A 25818-nucleotide genomic window follows, 5' to 3' on the forward strand; every position below is an offset into this window, starting at 1 on the left:
CTTAGATCATCAAGAGGTACCTATGCTTTGTTTAAAAAGGAGGGAAAAATGTGTTACAGATGAAGAAATGGAGGCTCACAGAGAGATTATGTGAGAGTTGCTCATGGTCACATAGCTAATAAATTGGACCCAGGTCTCCCCTGACTGCAAGTTTAATGCTCTGTCCACATTCCAATTACAGCTGTCAAAAAAGTTAAAGTTAAAGAACAATTCTAACATAATTTACTTAAAGGCCTCTGAAGAGTCAGAAGTCACTTAAAGCATGACAAAGAATCACAAAATCTTGATTTTTTTTCTCCATACTGAACATATATTTCCTGGAATAAAAATGCTGCTTTATGAGTATTAAAACAAAAGCTATAAAATCCATAAGAAAAATCATGCAAACAAAAATACAATGTTAAAAGAACAAAGTGTCTAAAATACATAGACACTATGTTCCAGCCAACTTGCTGACCTACTAACTGACCCCTGAACTGACACACCCTCCCCCTTCCTCCAAACCTATTTGTCCCCCAGTGCCTAGAATGTACTCCCTCCTCCCCTCCAATTCCTAGATTCTTTGGCTTCCTTCAAGGCTCAGCTGATGTGCCACCTCCCTTAGAAAGCCATTTGTGATTCTGCTTTTCCACTCAGCACAATCTACCTCCTCAAAATGTGGTGTGTATATATGTATGTGTTTACGTGCTGTGTCTTCCCCACATTGCCTTTGTAAGTGCCATGCACACAGCAGACACTTAATAAATGCTTGTTGGAGCAGAGTTAATAAATTATAAGCACCGGGGGGCAGCTAGATGGTGCAGTGGATAGAGCACCGGCCCTGGAGTCAGGAGTACCTGAGTTCAAATCCGGCCTCAGACACTTAACACTTACTAGCTGTGTGACCCTGGGCAAGTCACTTAACCCCAATTGCCTCACTAAAAAAAAAAAAAAGAAAAGAAAAAAAAAATTATAAGCACCAACAGAAAGTAAAATCCCCCTGTGATAAATACCACAGAACATCCCAGCTGTTTTGTTACAACAGTTTTTCTTAAAATGAACATATTCCTAAAAATAAAATGCCTGGGATGAAGGCCTCAAAGATGAAACAGGGCTGATGTCCAGGTTTTATGGAGTGAATCAGCAAAAGAAACCAAGTACTTTTCATTGAGTAGGCAGAAAAGGGAGGCATACACACATCTAATTCTATCCTTCTCCCTCCCATGTACTCCAAGACTGGGGTTATTTGGTGCTTTATGCTAGCAGCGTTAGATAAATTTTATTCAAGACATGGAGAGATTAAGGGAAAACAGAGAATTACTACAATCTGGAGATAGGACAAATGTCAAGAGCTCACCTATAGCTCAATACAGCAATTTTTTCAATCTTTACAATACAAATAGGGCAAAATCAGGCTCCTTGACTATGGAGAATGACTACTCCATGGTGACTACAAAAAATCTTTGTTATATAGGATTATTCACTACCTGTATTTAATTTAAACAAGATCAACAAAGCATCGTTCCAAAAGGTCATACCTGAGACATGTAAATGAATACAGGGGCTGGCCTCAGATCAAGAAGACCTAGGTTCAAGTTCCATTTCTGAGTACATGAACCAGAAGAAGTACTTAACTGTTCAGGGCCCCAGACAACCCAGACTATATCCTGGAGAGAGGGGTGCAGTCCTACATTAGGAGAGGCATATGGGCAGGTAGCCAATAAGCATTTATTAAGGACTTACTGTGTGTCAAGCACTGTGCTAAGTGCTGGAGATACAAAAACAAGCAAAAAGAGAGTTTAATTTCTTTTTTTCAAAATAAAAATCACATTTTAATTGATGTCTTTTTAATAACATGTTCATTTCTCTTTGGGGTGAAAACTGGAACTTAATGAAAAAGCTGCAATCTTATTAATTAAAAAGAAAATTTTCAAACACTCTAGATTTCTCTAGGCTTTAGAATGATAAGATTCAGTATGAGAATAAGTCAAGAATGAGAGGTAAGGGGTTGGGCAACCCATGTAATCTTATAATAGAACCATGTCTATGATCCTAAAAATTAGGGTTCTTATAAACATTGGAAAATTTGAAGGCCAATAAAATTCTAAACTTCCTTAAGGTGCTTAACTCAGGCCACTTCTAGTTGAGTTATGATCATCTGGCTATTTGAAGTGTGATTATCGGCCACTGACAATCTTTGGGAAGGTCAACTTAGCCAGAATAGCCCCAAGCAAAACGGTGAGGAAAGAGTTTTCTGAAGCAACATTTCCCCACGTCAAAGGAACTTCTCTGGACTTCTCCATCATGTCCTCATGCAGAGGACCTTCCCTTCTCCCCTCACATCTCACTTTTGTGTCTTACCCCATTAGACTGTAGGTTCCTTGAGCCCAGAGACAGTCTTTTTTACTTTCTTGTATACCCAGTGCTTAGTACAGTAACTGGCACATAGCAGCATTAAAAATATTTAATGACTGACTTGCTGACATCAATGAAATTATAAGTCTAGTCTGTCTCTTTCCCAATACTACATGCAGAGAGATCACACATACATACATACATACATATATACACACACACATATAAAACTGTTCTTTGTAATAGTAGTACTTACTGTAATGGGACTTTACCTATGGAATAATAAGGCATATGTTAGAGCCACAACTCTACTTACGGTTGAGTAAAGTCATGCGTAATGAAGTCAGAACTCTTGAAAAGTAGAAAGATGTCACTGAGGGTTTTACACTTCAGAGAACTATTCATCGCTATCCAGTAGGCATCCTAGATATTTAAAAACATTCAGTACAAATTTCTGTTAAGTGGCCATGAATAAAACTCAGGCCTATAACCAATCAACACTATATGTTACTTCAAAAGAAAAACAGTTGAGATCACTAAGTGGCAGATTTTAGCCATCATTTCCTTAATCAATTTCAATGAGATGTTTTGCTAAAGAACTTCTGAATTGCAGTAATTACCTCCAGAAGCCTTGTCACTAGGTATTAAGATATACTAATAAGGAGCCCTTTCTATGAGAATTATGTCACAATTATTAGAGAATTAGAGAACCTTAGCAATGGGACCTGGGTACTTCCTATGTTTAGCTCACTTAGGCTGGTTTTAAAATAAGGAGATTTAAAGAACCCAGGGGATCTAAGTGGGCTGTGGAAGATGGGCTGTCAAGTTCCAAGTGTCCCTCCCTCCAAAGGAGAGAGAATCCTTTCCTTTCCCCTTATCCCTATGTAGTAGTGGTTGAAACACTCAGAGCCAGAATTAGAGCATTTGGGAACTGACTGTTCCACATGGACCTTTGAAATCTACAAACATATCTAGTGCACGTGTCCAGAAAAGATATAGAGCTGGAAAAACAAATCTAAAAATGGAAAACTACTAGATTATCAAGGTGCTATACCTTAATACATGGCAAATATTTATTTTGGAAAGGACAGTTACAAAAACTGATTGGTTTCCAAGTAAAACCAACTCTCAATTTTCTGTACCAATTGAAGTATTACTATGGATAACTGAAAACAATAAAAGATAATCTATCTACTGTGGAAGGGGAACTATATCTGCTCCCTAAAGCAAAAATCCTTAACGTAGTAAGTTCTAGCCTAGTTGAGTGGGAGGAAATTATTTCTGTATGGGTAATTTATAGGAAGTTGACTGCAGTCAAATTCAGACCCAATTTTCATGAACTGTATTTATCTTAAGTTCTATCCTTGGTCAGAAATCTGAAAATTTTCTATTATTTAGCTTAAACTTCATTCAGCTCAAAGAAAACTGAGATCAACTGTCAATATGAAATAATGAAAACTTCCATAAATATTGATGCTAGCAGAGTTCAAAAACCATCATCACCCACTGTTTCCTCTTGCCTCCCACCAATATCCCTTTTGCAACCTTGGTTTTTTAAGAAACCACCTTTTTTTAAAAAAATAAAAATTTTCAAAGTGTGCTGGCTCTAGTCTATGAAGAGCTTTAAATGCCAAATGTTTACAATGCATCCCCAACATGATGCCTTCATTGATACCATGATTTGGAAGGAATTCCCCTTCTCCCTCTTTATCTGTAGAATTTCTATCCATCCTTTAAAGCCAAACTCAAATGCTGCCTCCCCAAGAAACCTATGGTACCTCCTGCTGGTAATGCCCATTTCCCTTGCATAGATCATTTGCCACTCTTTTAAATCTTTTTTTTTTTTTGTTGGTTTTTTTTTTTTAGTGAGGCAATTGGGGTTAAGTGACTTGCCTAGAGTCACACAGCTAGTAAGTGTTAAGTATCTGAGGCCAGAATTGAACTCAGGTACTCCTGAATCCAGGGCCGGTGTTCTATCCACTGCGCCACCTAGCTACCCCTAAATCTTTCTTAAACTTTTCATGCGTGATTTGTATTTTATGTACACTTCTCACTAGAGAGTAAACTCTATGAGGACAAGGACAGTGTCTTACTGAAACAACATATCTTCCTCTGCATGTAGTACAGTGCTAGACAGTTAATGAATAATAAATATTTGTTGAAGTTGAATATCTATTAGGACTTTTATAATGAGAAACTAAAAATAAATCTCCAAAAACTCTCTTATCAGTACTTATAACCCTGTCAATACAACTGAGAAATGATTTTCTTTTTAAAGGCAAAAAAAAATTGCCACAATAGCCTAATTTTCCCTATGTCATGGAACATATCAAAGGTAATGCAGAAATGACACTGCAAAGCCTCACATTCCTAAGGCAATTTTTTAGTAACTAAACCAAAATGCAGGGCACTTCTTTTTTCCTCAACAAATTTTATTTTTAATGAGTCTTTATTAATGAATAAGCCTATTCACATAAAATTTTAGTCTGCCTTTAAAAAAAAAGAAATCCATTCATAAACCTTTATAACTACATTGGCAATTTGTTTAAGAGTTAAGTGTTAGGGGGAAGCTAGGTAGTGCAGTAGATAAAGCACCGGCTCTGAATTCAGGAGGACCTGAGTTCAAATCCGCCCTCAGACACTTGACACTTACTAGCTGTATGAACCTGGGCAAGTCACTTAACCCTCACTACCCCCCCACCCAAAAAAATATTTGAGTTAAGTGTTAAGAAAAAAATTTTAAAAGCAAACTCAGTTCCTAAATTCCTCTATTTGTAAGTCCTGTGATTTTTTTTTTTTTAAGTGAGGCAATTGGGGTTAAGTGACTCGCCCAGGGTCATACAGCTAGTAAGTGTTAAGTGTCTGAGGCCAGATTTGAACTCAGGTACTCCTGACTCCGGGGCCAGTGCTCTATCCACTGTGCTACCTGGCTGCCCCAGTCCTGTGATATTTTAATTCTATTGTTTTTGGTTTTTTTGCTGGACAATTGGAGTTAAGTGACTTGCCCAGGGTCACATAGCTAGTGTCAAGTGCCTGAGGCCGGATTTGAACTCAGGTCCTCCTGAATCCAGGGCCGGTGTTCTATCCACTATGCCACCTAGATGCCCCAATTCTATTGTTTTTAAGAGAAACATTTCTCTGTCCACTGAAGTGGGTGGCTAAGGTTTTGAAAAGGGTAGAAACTACCCTTCTGAATTCCAACATAGTTTGGAAACAAAACCCGAAATACCCCCTGGCAGGACTTACGCTACATATGGCATCTTGGACTCAGAACAAAATGAAACCACACAACCAAAAAAGTTAAAATAAAAGGAAACAAAACAGAGAAATGACTCCTAGAATAAGAAAACTGATCAGACCAAAAGAACAAAAAAGTGTATGTGTGGGGGCAGGAATATTAAAATAAAGAATGTTAAAAGAATGAAAAACAAAGTCTACATTCTTACCCTTGGTGCACTCCAGTTTAGTTTAGGAAATACACTACCCCCCAGGGAATTAATGGCTTCTTGAACTTTAATGGTAAACTCAGGAAACTCTGGTGCCTGAAGAGAAAGATGAATAATTTTGTCATGTCATTCACTTTTATCACAATAAATATATACAGTATTAAGAGTTAAGTGTTAGGGGGCAGCTAGGTAGTGCAGTAGATAAAGCGAAAGAGAGTTCAGAACACTTGATTATCAATATTAATTAAACTAAATTGAACCAATGATTAACATACACCCAGGAATGAGGAAAAGGAGAATATTAGAAATACTTAGCAAAATACAGATAATCAAAGTCAACATAAAATATTTTATTCAAAGAAAAAATAAAACTTATTAGAAATCTCTGAATTGAGAAAAAAGACCTTGATACCTCTTAATAAATTTGCTTGTATATACAACAAAGATTTTTTTAAATGAGAAATTATTTATGTAATAATATATATGTTGTAAAGGGCCAAAGGGAAAGCTGGCTTTCAGAATGTTCAAAGCTAGTCAAATAAAACCCTACATTTGAGAAAAAAATCAGCATCTTGGATAAATTCCAAAAGATTTTATAAGAATGAGTAATAAATAAATGATGCTTTAGTATGGTATTTAAACATTGCTATTTTCAGAAGAGATTTTTATAAACAAAAATCAAAAATAGCACCTTGGTCAAAAGCTAAAATGTTCTTTGCCTACTTGATTGCTTTTAAAATGCATGTTTTACATGATCAAGAGATTATAAAACATTCTAAGGATTTACCTCAATTAAACATACACTTCAAACACTTCTAGTTAAGAGAACTAAAGTTGACTAACACTACTGCTACCCCTTATATTTATATTTCATGTCAGTAACAAAGGTTGCTACATGGACATCAACATGTGAAAAGGTAAATAGGCCATTAAAAGATGAGGGATGGAAGTGAAGAGGAAACACATAATTTAAGGTAGGCCCACAGAGACATCCATACAATTTGCTTGTTTTCAAATGCTGCCCCCTCATGGATAACTTGTTTCAGAATTAGGTCATTCTTGCTTTTCTCTTTTAACAAACAACAACAACAACAACAACAACAACAAAACCTGTGATCAAAAAAAGTTAATCTTGGAGTTCAAAACTGACTTACAATACAAAATCAGATTTTTACAAACCATCTAATTATTGATTTTGTGATTGTCTGTGATGATTCAAAAAAAATTAGCCAAGTTTCAATGAAATTTAGAAGTGAAGTAACTGTAAGAAACAGTTATAAGGGGCAAGGAAATATGTTAAAGGAGTTAATGGCTAGAGAAATTGAAATGTTTATCACACACTCAGAAATAGTCTTTTCAGAAGATGACTCATGGCTAGATAAGGAAACAATCAGAACCTAGATATAGATGCTTTCCCTTTTGTTTCTACTATGATAGATCATCAGACCAAAGCAGTAGCTTTCCTACAGTCTTCATGCAATGACATAAACTCAATGCTGGAAAGGACCTTGGAAGCTATGTAATCTAATCCATCCCCTTTACAACATATCTAACATGTCATTATCCATCTTTCGCTTAAAGACCCCTAATGAGGGGAATCAAAGATTCGACTTCCAGTCTAGAGCAGGACTTCTTAAACTTTTCCCACTCATGATCCCTCTTTGCCTGAGAAATTTTTACACGACCCCAAGTATATAAGATACATAGCCTTTTACTGTTGCCAAATTTTTCATGACCCCCACATTCAGTTACGTGACCCCATATGGGGTCACAACCCACAGTTTAAAAAGCTTTGGTCTAGACTATTCCTTCTGTCTAGGTACTTTAAATTAGATTTCCTAATGTGAGAAAATAAAAGGGTTTTGGAAATGCCCAAAGGCCCCAGCTAGAGGGGATTGATTGGGTTATGATTGATTTCCCTGATGGCCAACTAAAGGCAGAGATTTGCCTGAGCTCTCTGAAATTCCCCTCCAAACAACTTTACAATAATGTCTCAAAATGAATTTTAGAGCAGCAAAACCAACAAAAGGATGGGGTGAGAAAATTTTCCAGCCCAAAACAACTTAGAAATTTGGCAGGATAGGTCTGTTATACCAAAGGTGAGAGTGGAGCGGTCCAGCTCTGTCTGTACTCCAGCAAGCAAGCAGTAGGCCTTGAGAGCAACAGAATCAGCAGCAGCAGCTTCCAGATCCCTTAGCCCACCATAGGGAGTTGGATAACTGGTCAGAAGATTACAATGGACCCTTTGTATTGCCCATAGACAGTTCTAGATCACAATCCCAGGGCAATGAGGATCACTAGCACACTAGAGTATGCAGTCACAGAGGAATAAGGTCCCTGATCATGGTTCCAGGGTATAAGAGTGCTTGTGGTCACTCACAGACTACAGCACAGATCCAGAGAGCAATGACCACACCACCTTGGAAGAACTGAAAACTTACAAAAACCCCACCCCACCCTCAGAACTAGTGCTGAAAACAGCAGCACAAAAAACCTAAAGCTTGAAACAGTGCCCCCTATGCTCTAGGAGCAGAGCCCAATTTTAACATAAATTTAGAAGTCAAGAAATTACCTAGAAAAATGAGCAAAGAAAGAACTTAAGCATGGAAAGTTCCTGTGATGACAGGGAATATCAAAACACAAACTCAGAAGAACACAACAAAGTCAATAGCTACATCCAAACCATCAAAGAAAAATGTGAATTGGTGTCAAGCCCAAAAAGAATTCCTAGAAGACCTCAAAAAGGATTTTAAAAATCAAATAAGAGGTAGAAGAAAAATTGGGGGAAAAAATGAGGGGGCAAGAAACTCATGAAAAAATAGTCAACAGCTTGTTAAAGGAGACACACACATACACACACACTCACACTCACACAAATACCAAAGAAAATAACACCTTAAAAACCAAAATAGGCCAAATGGTAAAAGAGGCAAAAAAATCCACCAAAGAGAAGAGTTCCTTAAAAAGGAAAATTGGCCTAATGAAAAAAGATGTACAAAAATTCACTGAAAAAAATAATTCCTTTAAAAGTAGAATTAGCCAAAAGGAAAAGGAGGCACAAAAGTTCACTGAAGAAAATAATTCCTTAATTAAAATTGGGCAAGTGGATGCTAATGACTCAATGAAATATCGAGAAACACTATAACAAAATCAAGAATGAAAAAAACAGAAGGAAATGTGAAATCTCTTTGTAAAAACACGTGATCTGGAAAAGAGATCCAGGAGAGATTATTTCAAAATTATTGGACTACCTAAAAGCCATGATCAAAAAAAAAAAAAAAAAAGAGCCTGGACACCTTATTTCTAGAAATTATCAAGGAAAACTGTCTTGATATCTTAGATCCAGATGATAATGTGGAAATGGAAAGGCTCCACCGATTACTTCTTGAAAGAAATCCCAAAATGAAAACTCCCAGGTATTTAACCAAATTCCAGAGATCCCAGGCCAAGGAGAAAATTCTGCAGCCAGAAAGAAACAATTCAGACATCATAGAATCATGGCCAGAATAACACAAGATTTAGCAGCTTCTACATTAAAGAATCAGGAGGCTTGAAATATGATATTCCAGAGGGCAAAGGAGCTAGGATTACAACCAAGAATCACCTACCCAGCAAAAGTAAGTGAAATCCTTCAGTGGGAAAAATAGATATTCAGTGAAATGGAGAACTTTTAAGCATTCCTGATGTAGGGATCAGTGCTAAATAGAAAAATTTTACTTTCAAATACAAGACTCAAGAGAAGCATAAAAAGGTAATCACAAAAGAGAAATCATAAGGGATTCAATAAGGCTAAGTTGTTTACATTCCTACATGGAAAGACAATACTTGTAACTCCTAAGAACATTCTCATTATTAGGACAGGTAGGAGTACACAGACGGGTGTCTATGGCACTGGTGTAAGTTGACTACGATGGGATAATATCCAAAAAAATAACATTAAGGGTATGGGAAAGAGGGATGATTATGATAGGATGATATCTTAAAAAACAAAATTAAGGAGTGAGAAAGAGGGATGCACTGGAAGAAGGCAAAAGGGAGAGGTAGGATAGGGTAAATTATCTCATATAAAAGAAGTGGGAAAGAGATTTTACAGTAGAGTGGAAGATGAGGATAACGGGTGGACAACCTTTGAACCTTACTCTCCTCAGAATTGGCTCAAAGAGAGAATAACATACATACATACTCAGCTGGATATAGATATCTATCTTACCCTACAGGAAAGCATTATGGGAAGGGGATAAGAGAAAGTGAGGGGGAAAGAATGCTGAAGGAAAGGTGGATTGAGGGAGATGGCTGGTTAAAAGTAATACTTTTGAGAAAGGTCAGAATGAAAGGCGAGAGAGAGAAGGATAAACGGGAAGTTTTCCAACAAGGCCTCATTTCGCAAACATGTAGAGAATTGAGTAAAATTTATAAATACTACAAGTCATTCTTCAATTGATAAATGGTTAAAGGATATGTCCAGACAGTTTTCAAACAAATAAATCGAAACCATCTATAGTCGTGTAAAAAAATGCTCTAAATCACTGGTGGTGGTTGGTGGTTACTGTCCTTCGGTCTCAAAGAAGACCAAAATGACATCATGATGTTAGAGTCAAGTTACAGTGTGTATGGCTGTGGCTGATCAGACCAATATGAGCTCAGAATGCTCTACCACAGGTCAGGCACAAATAGTCCATGTGAACATTTGGTGCAGATTCTCTAAATCTGCCATTTCTTGTTTCTTTTGAATTGCTTCAATTCTGCTTTGCTTATAGTACACAACACCCTCTCTGATGAGGGCATGCCATGCTAGGCAGTCCTGTGCCAGTGTCTCCTGTGTCATGTAATTACTTTCAAAGTTCTTAAGAGAGACCTTGAGAATGTCCTTATATCACTTTTTCTGACCAGACTAGGTCAAACCAGGCCAGATCAAAAATGACACATCAAAGCCTCCTTGCTAATAAGCAGGAAGATCAGCCCACTCATGGTCACTGTACTTCCAACCTTGATGAGAAGGGGAAACCCAGATTAAAAAACAAAAACAAAAGCCAGCATCATATGTCAAAAAGATATACTCCTGCTGTGTAAAAAAAAAAACCTGAGGGAAAAAACACAGTGGAGAATATTTGGGTAAGAAAAGGGAGAGAAAATAAATGGTATCATAATGGGAATGTACTACAGATACAGTGGCCAGATGGAATTAATGAATGAGAGCTCTAAATCTATGCTTCTGTTAAGGGCTAAAATTCTAGTTAGTCTGTCTAAAATATCTAATGAGTGGTCACCAATAAATTATAAGCTTTAGCAAGAGTTAGGCTTTTAAGCATTTATTAAGGAGAATAAGAATTTGGTAAGGAGAGAGAGAAATGCCTACATTCATCTATTAAAGGGAGAGCACATTTCTAGCTCCACTCTCCAGCAGAGTCAAAAGGAAAGAGAAAGAGATAGAGCGCCCAGCTCCCCCTTCCTCCTCCCACCAGCAAACGTCACTTCCTGACACCAAAGAAAAGACGCATGGTCTTGCCCTCAGAGATGTTCACCTCATTTCTACAGTGTCTCCAGCAGGTGGCATCATTCCAATCATTATACTTCTTTAAAATAAATGAGGCCTCTTTTTACTGAAGAGGTGGGGAACTATGGGCAAAGAATATATCAAGTTATCAGATGTTTGCTGTGGCAATGGGTTTTAATAGTCTTTGCTACAATGGTAATGTAATGACTGGAATGATGCCACCTACTGGAGACTTGCTGTGGGAAAGCTCCGCCATGAGAAAAATGCCTCAGAGGGCAAGGCCATGTGGCTTTTCCTTGGCATCAGGAAATGACGTTTGCTCATGGGTGCTGTCTATCAAGGCTACCAGCCAATCAACTCGAGGAGCCTCCTATTTTCTGGGAGGAGACAGGAAGGAGGAAAGAGAGCCTGCGCGGAGAGCTCTCGCTCTTTTGGGTTCCTGACTTGATGGTGGTGGTGTCGGCGGCAGAGGACTTCACAGGAAATTTGAGGAAAGATAGGGATGCCAGGCTGTTGGAATTCTGTTCTCAATCTTTTTCTTTCTATTTTCCAATAAACCCTTAAAAACCTAAACTCATTTTATCAGTGATTTTAGTCAGTTTCCCCCAAAACTGGGGGAACAGATTAGAATCCACATTTAGAATCTTAAATTACACAGTCATAAGATCATGAATTAACTGATATAAAAAAGGCACCTATAAAACATTTAAAAAAAAAATAAAACAAATAAGGCATTCAGAACTTACTCTAGTAGTACACATAATGGAGCAAAAGCTTGTGAGCTTGTACTTAACTTTTCTAAGTCACCAGTACTCTTTGTTAATAGAATGTGAAAGAAACAATGTGGCAAGGGGGGGGGGGGGGTGTTTAATCAACTAGAATAAAAGCTCCTTCAGAATAAGAATGGTTTTCTCTGGTCTTTATAATTCCAGTACCAAGCGCCAGGGCTAGTTTATAGTACTTACTTAGTAGTATAGTAGGGTTAATAAGCACCTGCTGAATTAAGCATGCTCTCTCTTACAGTAGCAACTCAATTCTTATAGTTCATCCTACCCAATGTCACCAACAATGGGTACGTAACAGCAACATTGTGTGATGAACAATGGTGGTAGACTTGGCTCTTTTCAGCAGTGCAACAATCCAATACAGTTTCAAAGAACTCATGATAGAAAATGTTCTCAACATCCAGAAAAAAGAACTGTGGATTATGAATGCAGATTGAACCATACTGTTTCTACTTTTGGACTGGATATTTTTCCCTTCCTTTTTGAGGTTTTTCCCTTGTACTCTGATTCTTCTTTCACAAGATGACTAATGTAAAATATGTTTAATGTGATCATACATATACAACTCATATCAGACTGCTTTCTGTCTTGGGGAGGAGGGAGAGAAGGGAAGGTTTGAGAAAAATTTTGAACTAAAAATCCTGTGAAAACAAATGTTGAAAACTATCCTTATATGTAACTGGAAAATAATAAAATACTTTTTAAAAAAATGGGTACGGTACCAGGGTGTAATCAAACAGTAAGTTATGCTGTTGAAAAAAAAATCAGGATCTACATGTATTTTCACTGGCTGTGAACGCCATGAAGTCCCACCTTCTGCAAGAAGCCTTTCCTGGCTTCCCTTAATGCTGATGCCTTCTTTCTGAAACTACCTCCAATTATCCTGTATAGATCTTGTCTGTACATAATTGTTGGCATTCTCCCCATGAGAATGTGAACTCCTTGAGGGTAAGGTCTAGTTTTGCCTTTCTTTGGATCCCTAGAGCTTAGCAAAGTATCTGACACTTAGTAAACACTCAATAAATACTTGTTGACTGACCAAGTGGATTTTTTAAAAAGTAATCACCCTCCCTTTCCAAAGCAAATACAGGGCTTATCAACAGCACATTCTAATAGAGAAACTACTGGCTTATTGTTATGGGGAAAATAGGATGGGAGTTTGGTGATAGGGGTTCTTAGGAATTCCTCTTTAAAGAATTACACCCTCTGGCACACAAATCCAATTATAATAAATAATAGTTTATTTAGGATGCTAGAGAAAGGAAACCAAGAGAGAAATCCTTGGACTTCTTCTCATGGGGAGAAGGCATGGCACAGAGGCATGGCTCTGAGATACCTATCTCCCTGAGCAGGAGACAGGGAAATCCTTTGGTAGAGGACTGATAGGGGTGATCATCTGACTGTGGAAAGTGCCCTTAGTGGGGGAGGACCATCCCCCACTGGTGGTGGCTGGGGGAAGTTGGGTGAGGGGCTGCTCTGGATCTCTCAAGCCATCTCTGTCCTCCTCATGTCACAAAGGCAGCAGCCACACCTAATCTTATCTTCCAGAGGGGTGGGGGAGACTGGAATGAAGAGTGGTGGTCCTGGAGCTAGCTCAGTTCTGATCCTGTGCCCCTTATCTCTTTAGGTGTGTATATCCTTTGGTTTAGTTTCTCAAGGAGAAGGTTCTTTGATGTACCCCAGAAAACTTCTGAGGTACCTCAGGTCCATGACACTTATTATTACATCCAACAATTCTGGAAACTACATATTATTATGTATTACTTAGACATGTTTAGGGATTACTTTCAAATCTAGCAATTTGATGTACAATATCTTCTGATATTTTTTTATGTTGACACTATGTTACATTTACCAAATTAATACCTCTTTTGTGTAAGATTTTATATATTCCATGATTATGGTTTTTCATTAGTCTGTAATGAAGGTTAGAACTTTAATCACAAACTATGAGATTACAGATAGTACTCACTTTACTAAGTAGACCATTCAACAGACCCATAGTAGAACAATTTTTTTTCTTTTTTGCACAATGCGAATTTGCCTGAGGATGTGTGGAAGGGAGAGAGAGAAAACTCAGGAAGAGGAGCATACACCAGTGGAGGGATCAAGCTTGAACATGGTTCAAGGACATGTGGGGGGGCCAAGGACAGAGAAACGGAGGGGGAGGCACGGCCGGCAGGAGACACAGACAGGTGAGAACAAGTAACACACAGGGGCCAGAGACAGATATGCAGCACCCAAGGACAAACAGAAGACAGATAGGCAGGGCAGGCTGGCAGGCGAATTGAGGAGGGTAAAGATCTCCTCTCTCAATTCTGGTGGTTTCAAGCAAAGCTTCCAATCTGGCCTGGTGGCAGTAGTAGCATCCACTCTTCTGCTTTTACATACAGGATTTTTTTGGGGGGAGGGGAGGGGTGGTTGGTAAGGAAATTGGAGGATGCATAGTCCTGAGTTAAGAGGCAGGAGCAGAGAAAGAAAGTTAACATAGGTTTTTGGAAGGGTTTTTTGGGATACAGATTTCTTTCAGAATTCTTTATGTAAAAGTCAAATTTATGTAATGCAAATTTATGTAAAGTTAAAACTGTCTTATTTTTGTTCATTTTATATATAACAAGTAAATGATATCTTCAAGAGATTTATGCCCTTAATTTAAAAAAAAAACACATGGCAGGGGAGGGGTGAAGAATTAGAAAGAAAAGAGTTTTAACAAAGGAAATGAGGTGTTAATGTGTTAACAAGGTTTTAACCAGTGGTGATTCCTTTGCAAAGTCTGAACACCTTTCTCTGATGAGTCAGAAGGGACAACTTTATTAGTTAGGCTGAAAATGGGCCACACCCCAGGGCCTTTAAATTACTAAACCCTGGAAGGAGTTCCAGGGAGTGAAGGCCAGGAGCTTGAGGAACAAAAGGCTTCTCTTCCCTAATCACTCCTCTCCACATAACATATAGCAAGAGTTACTCCCAAGAGTTACTTGCCTGAATGAACCAGCCCATCCAATTAACGAGATAGTCAATTCAAGGGAATTTGAGGCAAGGTTGAGGGAGTAAACTAACACCACATTTAGACAAGGTTGTAGCCAGTCATTTTTAGAGAAGTAGCTTCGAGCAGGACCTCCGACAACAGAAAAAAGAAATATATATATTCAAGAGAGAGCTAACCCTGGCAACTGAGATTCACGCTGCAGAGGGAAGACCCTGGGAGCCCATGGAACAACCTAACCAGAAGATATGCTGCACATTGAATAAATTTTATGAGGATTCCACATGGAAAAAAAGGGGCTCCCAAGCTCCTCAGTCCCAGAGTTGTGAGTTGCCTTGGTGACATGTGTCTCTATTACAGTGCCCACTCTTCCCATGGATAGTGAGTTTATCTATGGAAGAGTTCACCAGTTTATGAAGAAAATGTTTTGTAGTTACTGTTCTTATTAGGCCATCTTAATAAGTATATTTGCTAAGAGTTAAGTGTGTCTCTCGGCAGATTATTGTTCGCAAGCACAGAAACCAGGACTCATGAGCTATAGTATTAGAAGTGCAGACCCCAGAGGATATCCTTAGAACATAGAAGATAAGTAGCCATTCTCTGGGGATCCACCTGGAAAGTGAGAGTGAAAGCGGGGGAATAGCCCTGGAGGGATGCAGCATAGAAAACAACAAAATTCTACATGTTTACTGTGTTAGAAAAAAGACTCCTCTGCTTGGTAAATCAATCAATCGAGGAGCTTTTATAACTTATGTACCACATGCTAGGCACTGTGCCAGGTGCGGAAGCTATAAAGACAAAAATAAAACAGTTTTAGTCCTCAAGGAACTAACCTTCTATCTTGGAAACAACATGTACACAGGTATGTCCATACATACAAGAATCTATCGACTAAATGCCAAGTAAATATAAGATCATCTTGCGGGGAGCACTAGCAACTGGGGAATTGGGAAATGTTTCATTGGAGCAGATATTATTTGATTTGAGCTTTGAAAGGAAGCTAGGGGTCAGAGCCAAGATGACAAAGAGAAAAAAACAATGTACCTGAACTCTCATTCACAATCTATAAAATGTACCACATTAGATCCTGATTGAGAAAAACAGGGGAAAAAAATCCCTGAGTCCTTTGACTGGCCAAGACAGACAGAGAGATCAGCAGACACTGGGGAACATGGTCAGGGCAGGAGTACTCAGCATGCAGAGCACTGCAGCACCAAGGAAAGGCTGTGCATGTTATGGGGAAATAGGAGGGGGTTTGGGATAGGGATTCTTGGGAATTCCTCTTTAAAGAATTACACCCTTTTGCACACAAATCCAATTAGAATAAAATAATAGTTTATTTAAGATGCTAGGGAAAGGAAACCAAGAGAGAAATCCTTGGACTTCTTCTCATGGGGAGAAGGCATGGCACAGAGGCATGGCTCTGAGATACCTATCTCCCTGAGCAGGAGACAGGGAAATCCTTTGGTAGAGGACTGATGGGGGTGATCATCTGACTGTGGAAAGTGCCCTTATTGGGGGAGGACCATCCCCCACTGGTGGTGGCTGGGGGAAGTTGGGTGAGGGGCTGCTCTGGATCTCTCAAGCCCTCTTTGTCCTCTTCATGCCACAAAGGCAGCAGCCACACCTAATCTTATCTTCCAGAGGGGTGGGGGAGACTGGAATGAAGAGTGGTGGTCCTGGAGCTAGCTCAGTTCTGATCCTGTGCCCCTTATCTCTTTAGGTGTGTATGTCCTTTGGTTTAGTTTCTCAAGGAGAAGGTTCTTTTGATTTACCCCACAAAACTTCTGGGGTACCCAGGACCATTCAAATGAGGTACTGTGAGAAAATAATGGGATTTGGCAGATACTCAAAGGCTCACCTGGAGATTAATCTAAACAGACTGAATTAAGTGAGAGTGATTGACTTTGCTGATTAGCCTACTACAAGTTAATTAGATTGTAACCACACCTGGCTGGCCCTTAAGAAGGTATTGTTCTCAGAAGCTAAGGACTTTGAACTCAGCTCGAGACCACCTTCAAGTCCAGTGAACCAATGGATTTGGATTGACACTACCAATCAGCTTGAAGCAGTGTGTAAGGACCACCTCTGCTCCAGACCTATAAAAAGCTTCCACACTCAGTTTGAGAAGAGTTTATGGTTAAAGCAGGCTCATGGTGGAGGACTTGAGGAAGAACCTGACCAGGCTGGAGCTCTAGGCTAGATAGGCCTTTTCTTAACTTTCTGAACTCCACGTGAATACCTGGTATGCTTTAATAAATGCTTAATGCCCAAAGACTGGTGCCAAAGCTTCTAATTTAAGGAAGGCGACCGTACATTTAGATTTTAAATGTCACATTACCCAGGCCCATAACACACACCAACACAAAAGGAGGTTTTAGATCTATACTAAGACACCTACAAGCCCATACAGAGGTACCACAATGAGGACAGGTGTCAAATGGCTACCTTTGTCACATGTTACCTAATCCTGGGTTGTAGGTTCAGGGCAGCATGAGAAAGGAGCCTGAGTACTACACAGAAGTGATACTGCAATATACTGAAAAAGGAGAAAGTTCAAAAGTTGGCAGTGGCAGCAGTGATGCTTGGACTCCAAGCTCAGAGCAAAGTGTCATTTCCAGCACCCAGCCCGGCCTGGAAAGGAATAACCAAGGCAGGAATGTACAAATCTGCCACTTTGAACCCACGGAGCTTTCCAACTATCTAACAGGAGCAAAGTCCTGCAGCAGTCTTGCATACTCCTACATCCAGGTCAACAATTTAGAGAGTTCAGCAGGAGAGCAACTTTCTGGAGGACTAATGATGAAAAATGCTACTCACCTCCTGAGAGTTAAAGATCTCAGAATGCAGAATAAGACAAATTTTTTGGATATGGCTAATGTGGTAAATTTGTTTTGAATGACTATATGTGTGGGTTTTGTTTTTCTTGTGTTCTCAAATAGGGAAGAGGTAGGTTGAGGTGGGAGGGTAAGAACATAGATCTTGGCTGATAAAGAAATTTTTTTTAAGTTTTTTTAAAGCTAGAAATGCTAAGAGTTACAGGTGAGAAGGGAGTATTCTTGAGGGATGGGAGCAGCCTATGCAAAAGATGGGAAATAGTGTTATGTGAGATGAACAGAAAAGCCAGTTTCACCAGTACAGGAAGAGGGACAATATATAATAATGAAAGGTCGACTGAAGCCAGATTTTGAAGGGCTTTAAATGCCAAACAGAGAAGTTTGTATTTGATCATATAGGCAATAGGGAACTATCTACTGCAGCTTCTATAGAGCAGAAGCATGTCTGCCATTCAGAACTATCCTTTTGAGGGAATGGCACTTTGGTAGTTATGTAAAGGATGGACTAGGGAATCAAGAGGATACTGAAACAAAACAGGCAAGATGTAATGAGGGCCATATGACTAGGAAGAAGGGAAACGATACAGGAGACCTTACAGAGGTAGAATCTAAAGAACAAGACTTGGGAACAGAATGGCTATGTGATAAGTCCAGGATGACTACCAAGATTGTAAACCTGTGAGCCTGGAAAGACAGTGATAGAAAGAGGCAGTTTTGGAAAACGGGTATGTTCAGGAGAAAAAAATGAGTTGTTTTGGATATTTTAAGTTTGAGATACCTACAGGACATCCAGTGTGAAATATCTAATAGACAGTTGGGGATATAAGACTATGGTTCAGGAGATACCAGGGCTAGATATTTAAACCTGGGGAATCATCCACATTGAAATAACAGCTGAATTCATAGGAACTGACGAAGTCACCAAGAGAGTGTAGAGAAAGAAGAGGTCAACTAGGACAGAACCTCAGGGTATATCCACAGTTAGGGGGCAGGACAAGGATGCTTTCCTCCCTATTTGTGACCGAGTATTTTAGGTACATACAGGATTACTTGAAGGATTTGTGATTTTCTATAATGATTCCATAAAGGTGGGAATTCCCTTCATGAAAACAATGCAGATACACCCTGGTAGATAAGCCCTAGGGAGTGTCCTGAGACACATAAAATTAAATGATTAGGCCAGGGCCACACAACCAGCTAAAAATCAGAGGCAGGATGTCTGCTGTCTAGCCCAGAACTCAATTATACTAAGATGTCTTTTATATAATCTGGTATTTTCTAATTCTGTTGGATTTAAAAGCCTTGCCTTCATTTATTTTTCATCTGATGCAGAGAATTTCCAATTTACAGCTAGGTTGAAATGAATAACCTAACTCTACATTCGCAATGATATTCTTGTGCAAACCACCTGAGAACAAAGTGGGAATGAGTAAGTAAGGAGGGAGGTCACCAGGAATTAGGAGGTAATTAAAAAGTGAGGGAGTCAACAGCTTTTGAGAGAGACATGATTCAAGCACAATATACTGTTCTAGAGACCCAAAGAGTAACATATCAGCAATTAAAAGGCAGATATCCAAACATCTAAGGGATTAAGTAATAGAATGTGATCAGAATCTGGGAGTAATAAATGCAAAGCTTGAGACAAGGGGAAGGTCATAATGAACATGTCAAGAAAATTGTTGGAAGAGGGAAGTGAGAGGCATCAGGAAATGACAATTTGTTTTAGAAAATGATTTAGCTGGGAGATAATGTCCCTCCCCCCTCCCCCACTCACTCAGTTTAAGGCAATTAAGTTATGAGTTAGACAGCATCTCAGAATGCCTCCCTTGAGCTCAAGGCTGTAGTTTGAGAGGATATCATTAGTGAAAGTATCATAGCAACTCCAGAGTGTACAAGTTGCACATGGGTTCCCATATTCTTTCCCAAGACCCATAGCCTTCACAATCTATCAGATATGGAAGAAGTTCTGTCACTTCTGTGAGACCAGAATTTCTTGGCCTATATTCTTCTTGCTCAGTGAGATGACTAAGAAGGTAAGGATTTGGACCGTGGACATGAGGCCATACTTACAAGGGTCAAAAGGCAAGTGTTGGTTCACAAGTCAAATGATCCTAGCTGATAGGCCAGAGTTCCTTCCCTTATCAACTTGTCTGCCAGTTTGCTAGAGAATCTATTGGTACAGTTGATCAGATCTGATCTCTGACAGGTGAACACCCTCTGGGAGGATGGCAATGTTAGCTGACTTCCTATTTATACACAGCTTTGGTTGCCCATAGTGTTACATGTTGGCCTAAGGATTCTCAAAACTTCCCTACCTTATAAACAAAAACTAGAATCATCATGTGAGGTATGAATAGCAGGAATAATCAGGGTTGGAGACCACAGTTTATTTAAAAGACATAGTGCATATTGACAAGTAACTTGTGCAGCTATAGAAGAATTCTGCTGTGGACAGCATAGAAAACCAGTCAATTTGACGATAAGGTATGTCAGACCCTGAAATACCATTCAACAATTAGTCAATGTGAATTCTTTCCACTAGAGAGGGAGTAAATACACTACTGAATGCTTATTTGCAGGGCTGTGAACAATGCATACCAAAAATGCAAGATAAAATGGGCACAGTGGATATGGTGCCAGGCCTGGAATCAGAAAGCCCTGAGTTCAAACACTAGCTGTGAAAGCTTGGCTAAGTCACTACCTCTGTTTTGCCTCATCTTCCTCAACTGTAAAATGCGGATGACAATCAGTATCTATCTCCCAGGGTTGTGGTGACAATAAAATAATATCTGTGGGGGCAGCTAGGTGGCGCAGTGGATAAAGCACTGGCCCTGGATTCAGGAGTACCTGAGTTCAAATCCAGCCTCAGACACTTAACACTTACTAGCTGTGTGACCCTGGGCAAGTCACTTAACCCTTATTGCCCTGGGAGAAAAAAAAAAGTGCTGCTGCTGCTGATGATGATGGTGAGGGTGATAAAAAGTATGAAAATGATAATGAGTATTACTGGAAATAAGTTGGGAAGGGAGACAACTGGACCAAAAGACGCCATTAAAGAATAGGCTATATGTTTCACCACCAGCTGTATGTCTGAAACAGAAAAAAAAACAAAGAGGAACCATTTTTTTCAGGGTGACCACAAGCATCATACCCTTAGGATGAGGGCAGGTCCATGTAAAGGTCTGACTTCACTACTGCCTAGGGGCAGCTCCCCCACCAAAATGTTGGCATGTACTTCACAGGGCCGAATGTACCAAAGATGTCACACTGCATATGTGACCACCAAAACTCTCAAGCAATAACTTGGAGGTTTTCAACAGAACCATGTGGCCAGCTGCTCAGCTACCCAGCCAAAAGGAGAGGGCTACTCACCTCTAGGCCCCTCTGAGGAAGACATATGAAGGTACAGAACTTTAATGAAGAATGATTGTTCTGCCAGAACAACTAGGCCTCCCAAGTAGTTCTTTCTCCACTGAAGTCAACTCATGAGAGAAATATACATAAAGCTGTGACTTTAGGGAAGATGGCATAGTCTGTGAGAGTACGTTTCCCACTCTGACACAAGATAAATCCATCGGTCTTTACTGTTTATGAAAAACTCTGTAGATAAGGCCAAGGTAAAATCTCAATTAAACTCACCCAAATGTGTCCTCAGCATCCAACATACAATGAAATGGTTCTGGATACTTCAGCTGGTCAATGAGAGGCACTGAGTGAGATGAAGAAGCTGAGAAACTACTGTACTTGTTTTGTCGTTTGGGGGTGCCTCAATATAGTAAAGCTTCCACTTTAAAAGGGACCACCAATATATGTTATATGTCCCAGCAATTCACAAATGTATGATTATACAATTAGAGCTGGAGAGGACATTAAGGATCATTTAGCTTAACTCTTGCATATGGCAGATGAAGAAAGTGAGTCACAGAGAAGTCAAATTACTTTCTCTAAAATCACACAAATCATAAGGATTTGGTCCCAGGCTATCTGAAGCTAAATTCAGTGTTCTTTCTACCAGGGCACTTCTGCCAACAGGGGGAGGAGGCCCAGGACAGCCATTCCATCATTTCCCTCCTACAACCTTCCTTTGACTTCTCCACCATGCCCCTAGAAATCTCAGCAGTTTACAAAATGAGTTCACCTTGGTCCTCACACCTCATCAGGACCCTCTGACTAGAGAGAGGAAAGAGCTCCAAAGGCTCCACTTAAGGAGGGGGCACAGGACAGCCTTGTCCCCATTTCTCACCCTCCATGTACCAGCTGGTTGTACTCTTCTGATTTCTCCCCCATGCCCTCACGACCATGTGTGTTCTCCCCATCCCATTTTCAACTTCCTCTTCTGTTTTGTTTTGCTCCATTATACTGCAGGCTCCTTGAGGGCAGGGACTGTCTTTTTCCAATTTTACACACCCAGCACAGTGCCTGGCACAGAGCAGGTTACATATAAACATTTATTAACTAATGTTTATGTTAGGGAATAAGGCAGACCAATTCATGATGAACCACCATGCCATAGGTTCAGGCTATCTTAAAAGATAGAATGTGTGAAGCTCTGAAAGACAGCAGGGTTTAATATAAACTGAATTACAGGAGTTGGTATTTATGTGGACTATATAAAATTTGGAATACTATTTCCCACTGATTATCTTGTCATATCCAGATTCAAATGGATGTCTCCTAAAGCTCAATTTGACAGGTACCATCACCACAAACAACTGGTGTAGAAAACTGAGTGTGAGGAACAGGACAGATGTGTTCTGAATGGTTTGGGAACTCAAAGTCCTCTGATCATGATGGTCTTCTTCTAAAGAGCACCAATGGCATGATAAGAGAGATGCAAAGTGGGACCAACCTCTTCTGACAATTGTTCTGCAGAGTTATAAATCTATATGGCCCTGGTAAATGAGCTTTATATATAAAGCCAGCCACAACTGATGCCCCTTGAACCATGTTACTGGTACAATTGTAAGGTGAGTGTGCTTGGTAACATCTATTTCAAATGAGCTAAATATATCCCTATACTTCTAGTATTAGAAAGAGGGTCTGGCAAGAAGCTATACCTGGATGAAGCACATTCTTATTCCCAGCAATGCTTCCCGCAGTGTAGGGATCAGAATGTGACCTTCTATAGGTCTTATGAAATATCTGGATTATACAAAGCCAACCTTACTACTAGTGAGAGGATAACATTCAAGGTAACAAATTCACCATATCCCCCTATGCGGCCTAAAATGTTGGTCTCTAATGGGTTGCTGGATATGAAAATGTTGATATCCTTCAATCACTTCAACTGCCTATTTCCTTCCAGACATGTTGTAAATGAGAGAAACTGGGTAATGGTAGCCATAAATTTATTAGCTTTCATCTGGAAGTGAGTCACAGTAAAGTCTTACTTCCAGCCTATTTGATCTTGGGCAAATAACATAATCTTTCTGTGCCTCAGTTTCCTCATTTTACAAATGAGGAAACTGTATTAGATGACCTCTAATGTCCCTTCCAGCTCGAAATCTTTGTTTCTGTAATTCACACCAAGGTCATCAATGTAGTCTGGAGCACACCAAGTGGAGCCCAGCCCAACCTAACTCAACTGTATGGGTCTTAGGTATAACCAAAGAGTAGTGTAAAGTATTTGAACTTTCTGCCTGTTTGTTCCTCCAAAGGAGTCACTAGAAGACTAGCCTACCTATATCCATGAACAAGGGGAGTTTAATAGAATATATTCTTTGTCCAAACCCCAGCCAGTTCTTTCCTGTGTCCCTTCCCCCCAACTTTATTTTGGTTCTTGTTACGCTAAGCCAGCTTCAGACATAAATTTCATGAACCACCTCACCCTTCTTACCCTCTTACTAATCATGGCTAATTGAGACTGTTGTCTGAAAAATTCCTCTTAGTAATCCATCTGATCTTGACCCTTCAATTTGAGATTACCTACCTTTGGGTATTTCAGGGTCTAGGTTTGATGGATTCTTGGCCCATTGGAAAATTTTATGGATTACATTCACAATTAGAAGGAAATAGGCAGTTGAAGTGATTGAGCAAGTTTCTTTCTGTTTGCCTAATTTGTTGCTACAATGCTCTAGGAATAGTCTCCTAGTCTTCCACTAGGGGGCCACCATCCTGGCAAAATATGTGTTTATTTTCCCATCTCACAGGCTTAAAGAAAATGACCTGAGACAAGATGATCATTACTGGATGATTAATAATAGGCAGGCAGAATCAATAAACCTTAATGAAAGGATTACATCCAGAGATACCACCACCACCACCAAAAAGAAAGGTAAAAAGCTACCAACCCACAAAGGTTAAAAAAATAATAACAAAACTTACTAATATCTAATATTAATTCAACTTTGCAATATTTATACTTTCCTACCAAAATCTCCTAGTACAGTGCTCTTTCTATACTACCACAGCAACCCTCAGATCAAAGGGTTTAAGAAGAGAATATATATGGTCAACATCTAGATATACTAATGCATTGTTGGTGGCACTATGAATTGGTCCAGCCATTCCGGAAAGCAATTTGGAACTATGCTAGAAAGTCACCAAACTGTGCATATCTTTTAATTCAGCTATATCACTACTAGGTCTTATACACCAAAGAAATCAAAGAAAAACAGAAGGGATCTGTATGCACAAAAATATAGTAGCTGTTTTCATAGTAGCCCAGAGCTGAAAACTAAGGGACTGCATACCTAGTGAGGAAGTTCTAAACAAATTGTAGTCTATGAATGTACTAGAATATTATTGTGCTAGAAAAAAATAATGTTACACTTATAATGCTATACCAAATTCTATACCAAAATAACAAAAGTAAACTTCACAGAATTTTGATACAAGAATGTAACGATTGGAATGATGCCACCTGTTGGAGAGCTACGGTAGGAAAGCTCTGCCATGAGGAGAAGGCATCTGAGGGCAAGCCATGGGGTTAGGTCCTTGGCGTCAGTAAGTGACGTTTGCTAGTGGGTGCTGTCTATCAAGCCAATTAGCTTGGAGATGTGTGTGCATGTGGATGGGATGTGGCCAGTTTCACAGAAGGTTTGTGGGATGAAGGAGGTGTGGCTCTCTCTTTTGTCTGGACTCTTGTGGAGAGTAGAGCTAAAATGTGCTCTCCCTTTGATAGATGGATGAATCTAGGCCTCTTTCTCTCTCTCTTCACCAAATTCTTATTCTTAATAAATGCTTAAAAGTCTAAAATCTTGCTAAAGCTTCTAATATATTGGTGACCATTCATTAGATATTTTAGACAGACTTACTATAATAACAAAATTAATTTTGAAAAAGAGCTAAAATATCAATGGGAAAAGTACTTGCAGACCTTAAACTATATTATAAAACTATATTCATCAAAATCATCTAGTACTGTTTAAAATACAAGAGGTAAGTCAATGTAACAGACTAGAAATAAGAGAATCAGAAACAATGGAATTCAATAGCCCAGTGTTCAATAACCCAGAAAATATAAATTACTCAGAAAAGAATGCCCTATTTGATAAAAACTACAGGATGAACTAGAAAGCAATTCTAGCAGAAACTAGGCTAAGATCAACACCTTATGTCATATACCACAATACATTCAATAGTATTAAAAATTAGAAGAGAAATAAATCATATTCTCACAGTTACAGATAGATGTGTTCTTGATTAAAAAAAATAGAAGCAATTACAAAAGATAACACAAATAACTTTAACTACATGAAACTAAAAAGTTTCTACAAGAATAAAATTAATGAACCTAGAAGGGAAATAGTCAAATTGGAAAAATCTTTGTATCAAATTTCTCTGATAAGGGTTTGGTATCCAAGATACATAAACAATTAAAAGATACATATGTATGTCCAAAAGCCATTCCCCAATGATAAGAATATGAACGAACAGTTCTCAAAAAACTTGCAAACTATAAACAATCACATGAAAGTACCTGGAGAATTTCCAAATC

General features: G+C 39.1%; 1 protein-coding gene across 1 annotated transcript in view; it reads right to left on the reverse strand.

The window, feature by feature from the left end:
- The window catches only part of CDC123 (cell division cycle 123), a 105621-nt gene that overhangs the window by 54465 nt on the left and 25338 nt on the right, over nucleotides 1–25818 (reverse strand). The window contains exons 5-6 of the mRNA XM_043965246.1: nucleotides 5781–5876; nucleotides 2651–2757 (exon numbers count right to left, since the gene is read on the reverse strand). Coding sequence (XP_043821181.1) covers nucleotides 2651–2757; nucleotides 5781–5876 — 203 coding nt within the window. The remainder of the gene's footprint in view (nucleotides 1–2650; nucleotides 2758–5780; nucleotides 5877–25818) is intronic.

The sequence above is a fragment of the Dromiciops gliroides genome, chromosome 5 (genome assembly GCF_019393635.1).
Source record: "Dromiciops gliroides isolate mDroGli1 chromosome 5, mDroGli1.pri, whole genome shotgun sequence".
Classification (NCBI taxonomy): Eukaryota; Metazoa; Chordata; class Mammalia; order Microbiotheria; family Microbiotheriidae; genus Dromiciops; species Dromiciops gliroides.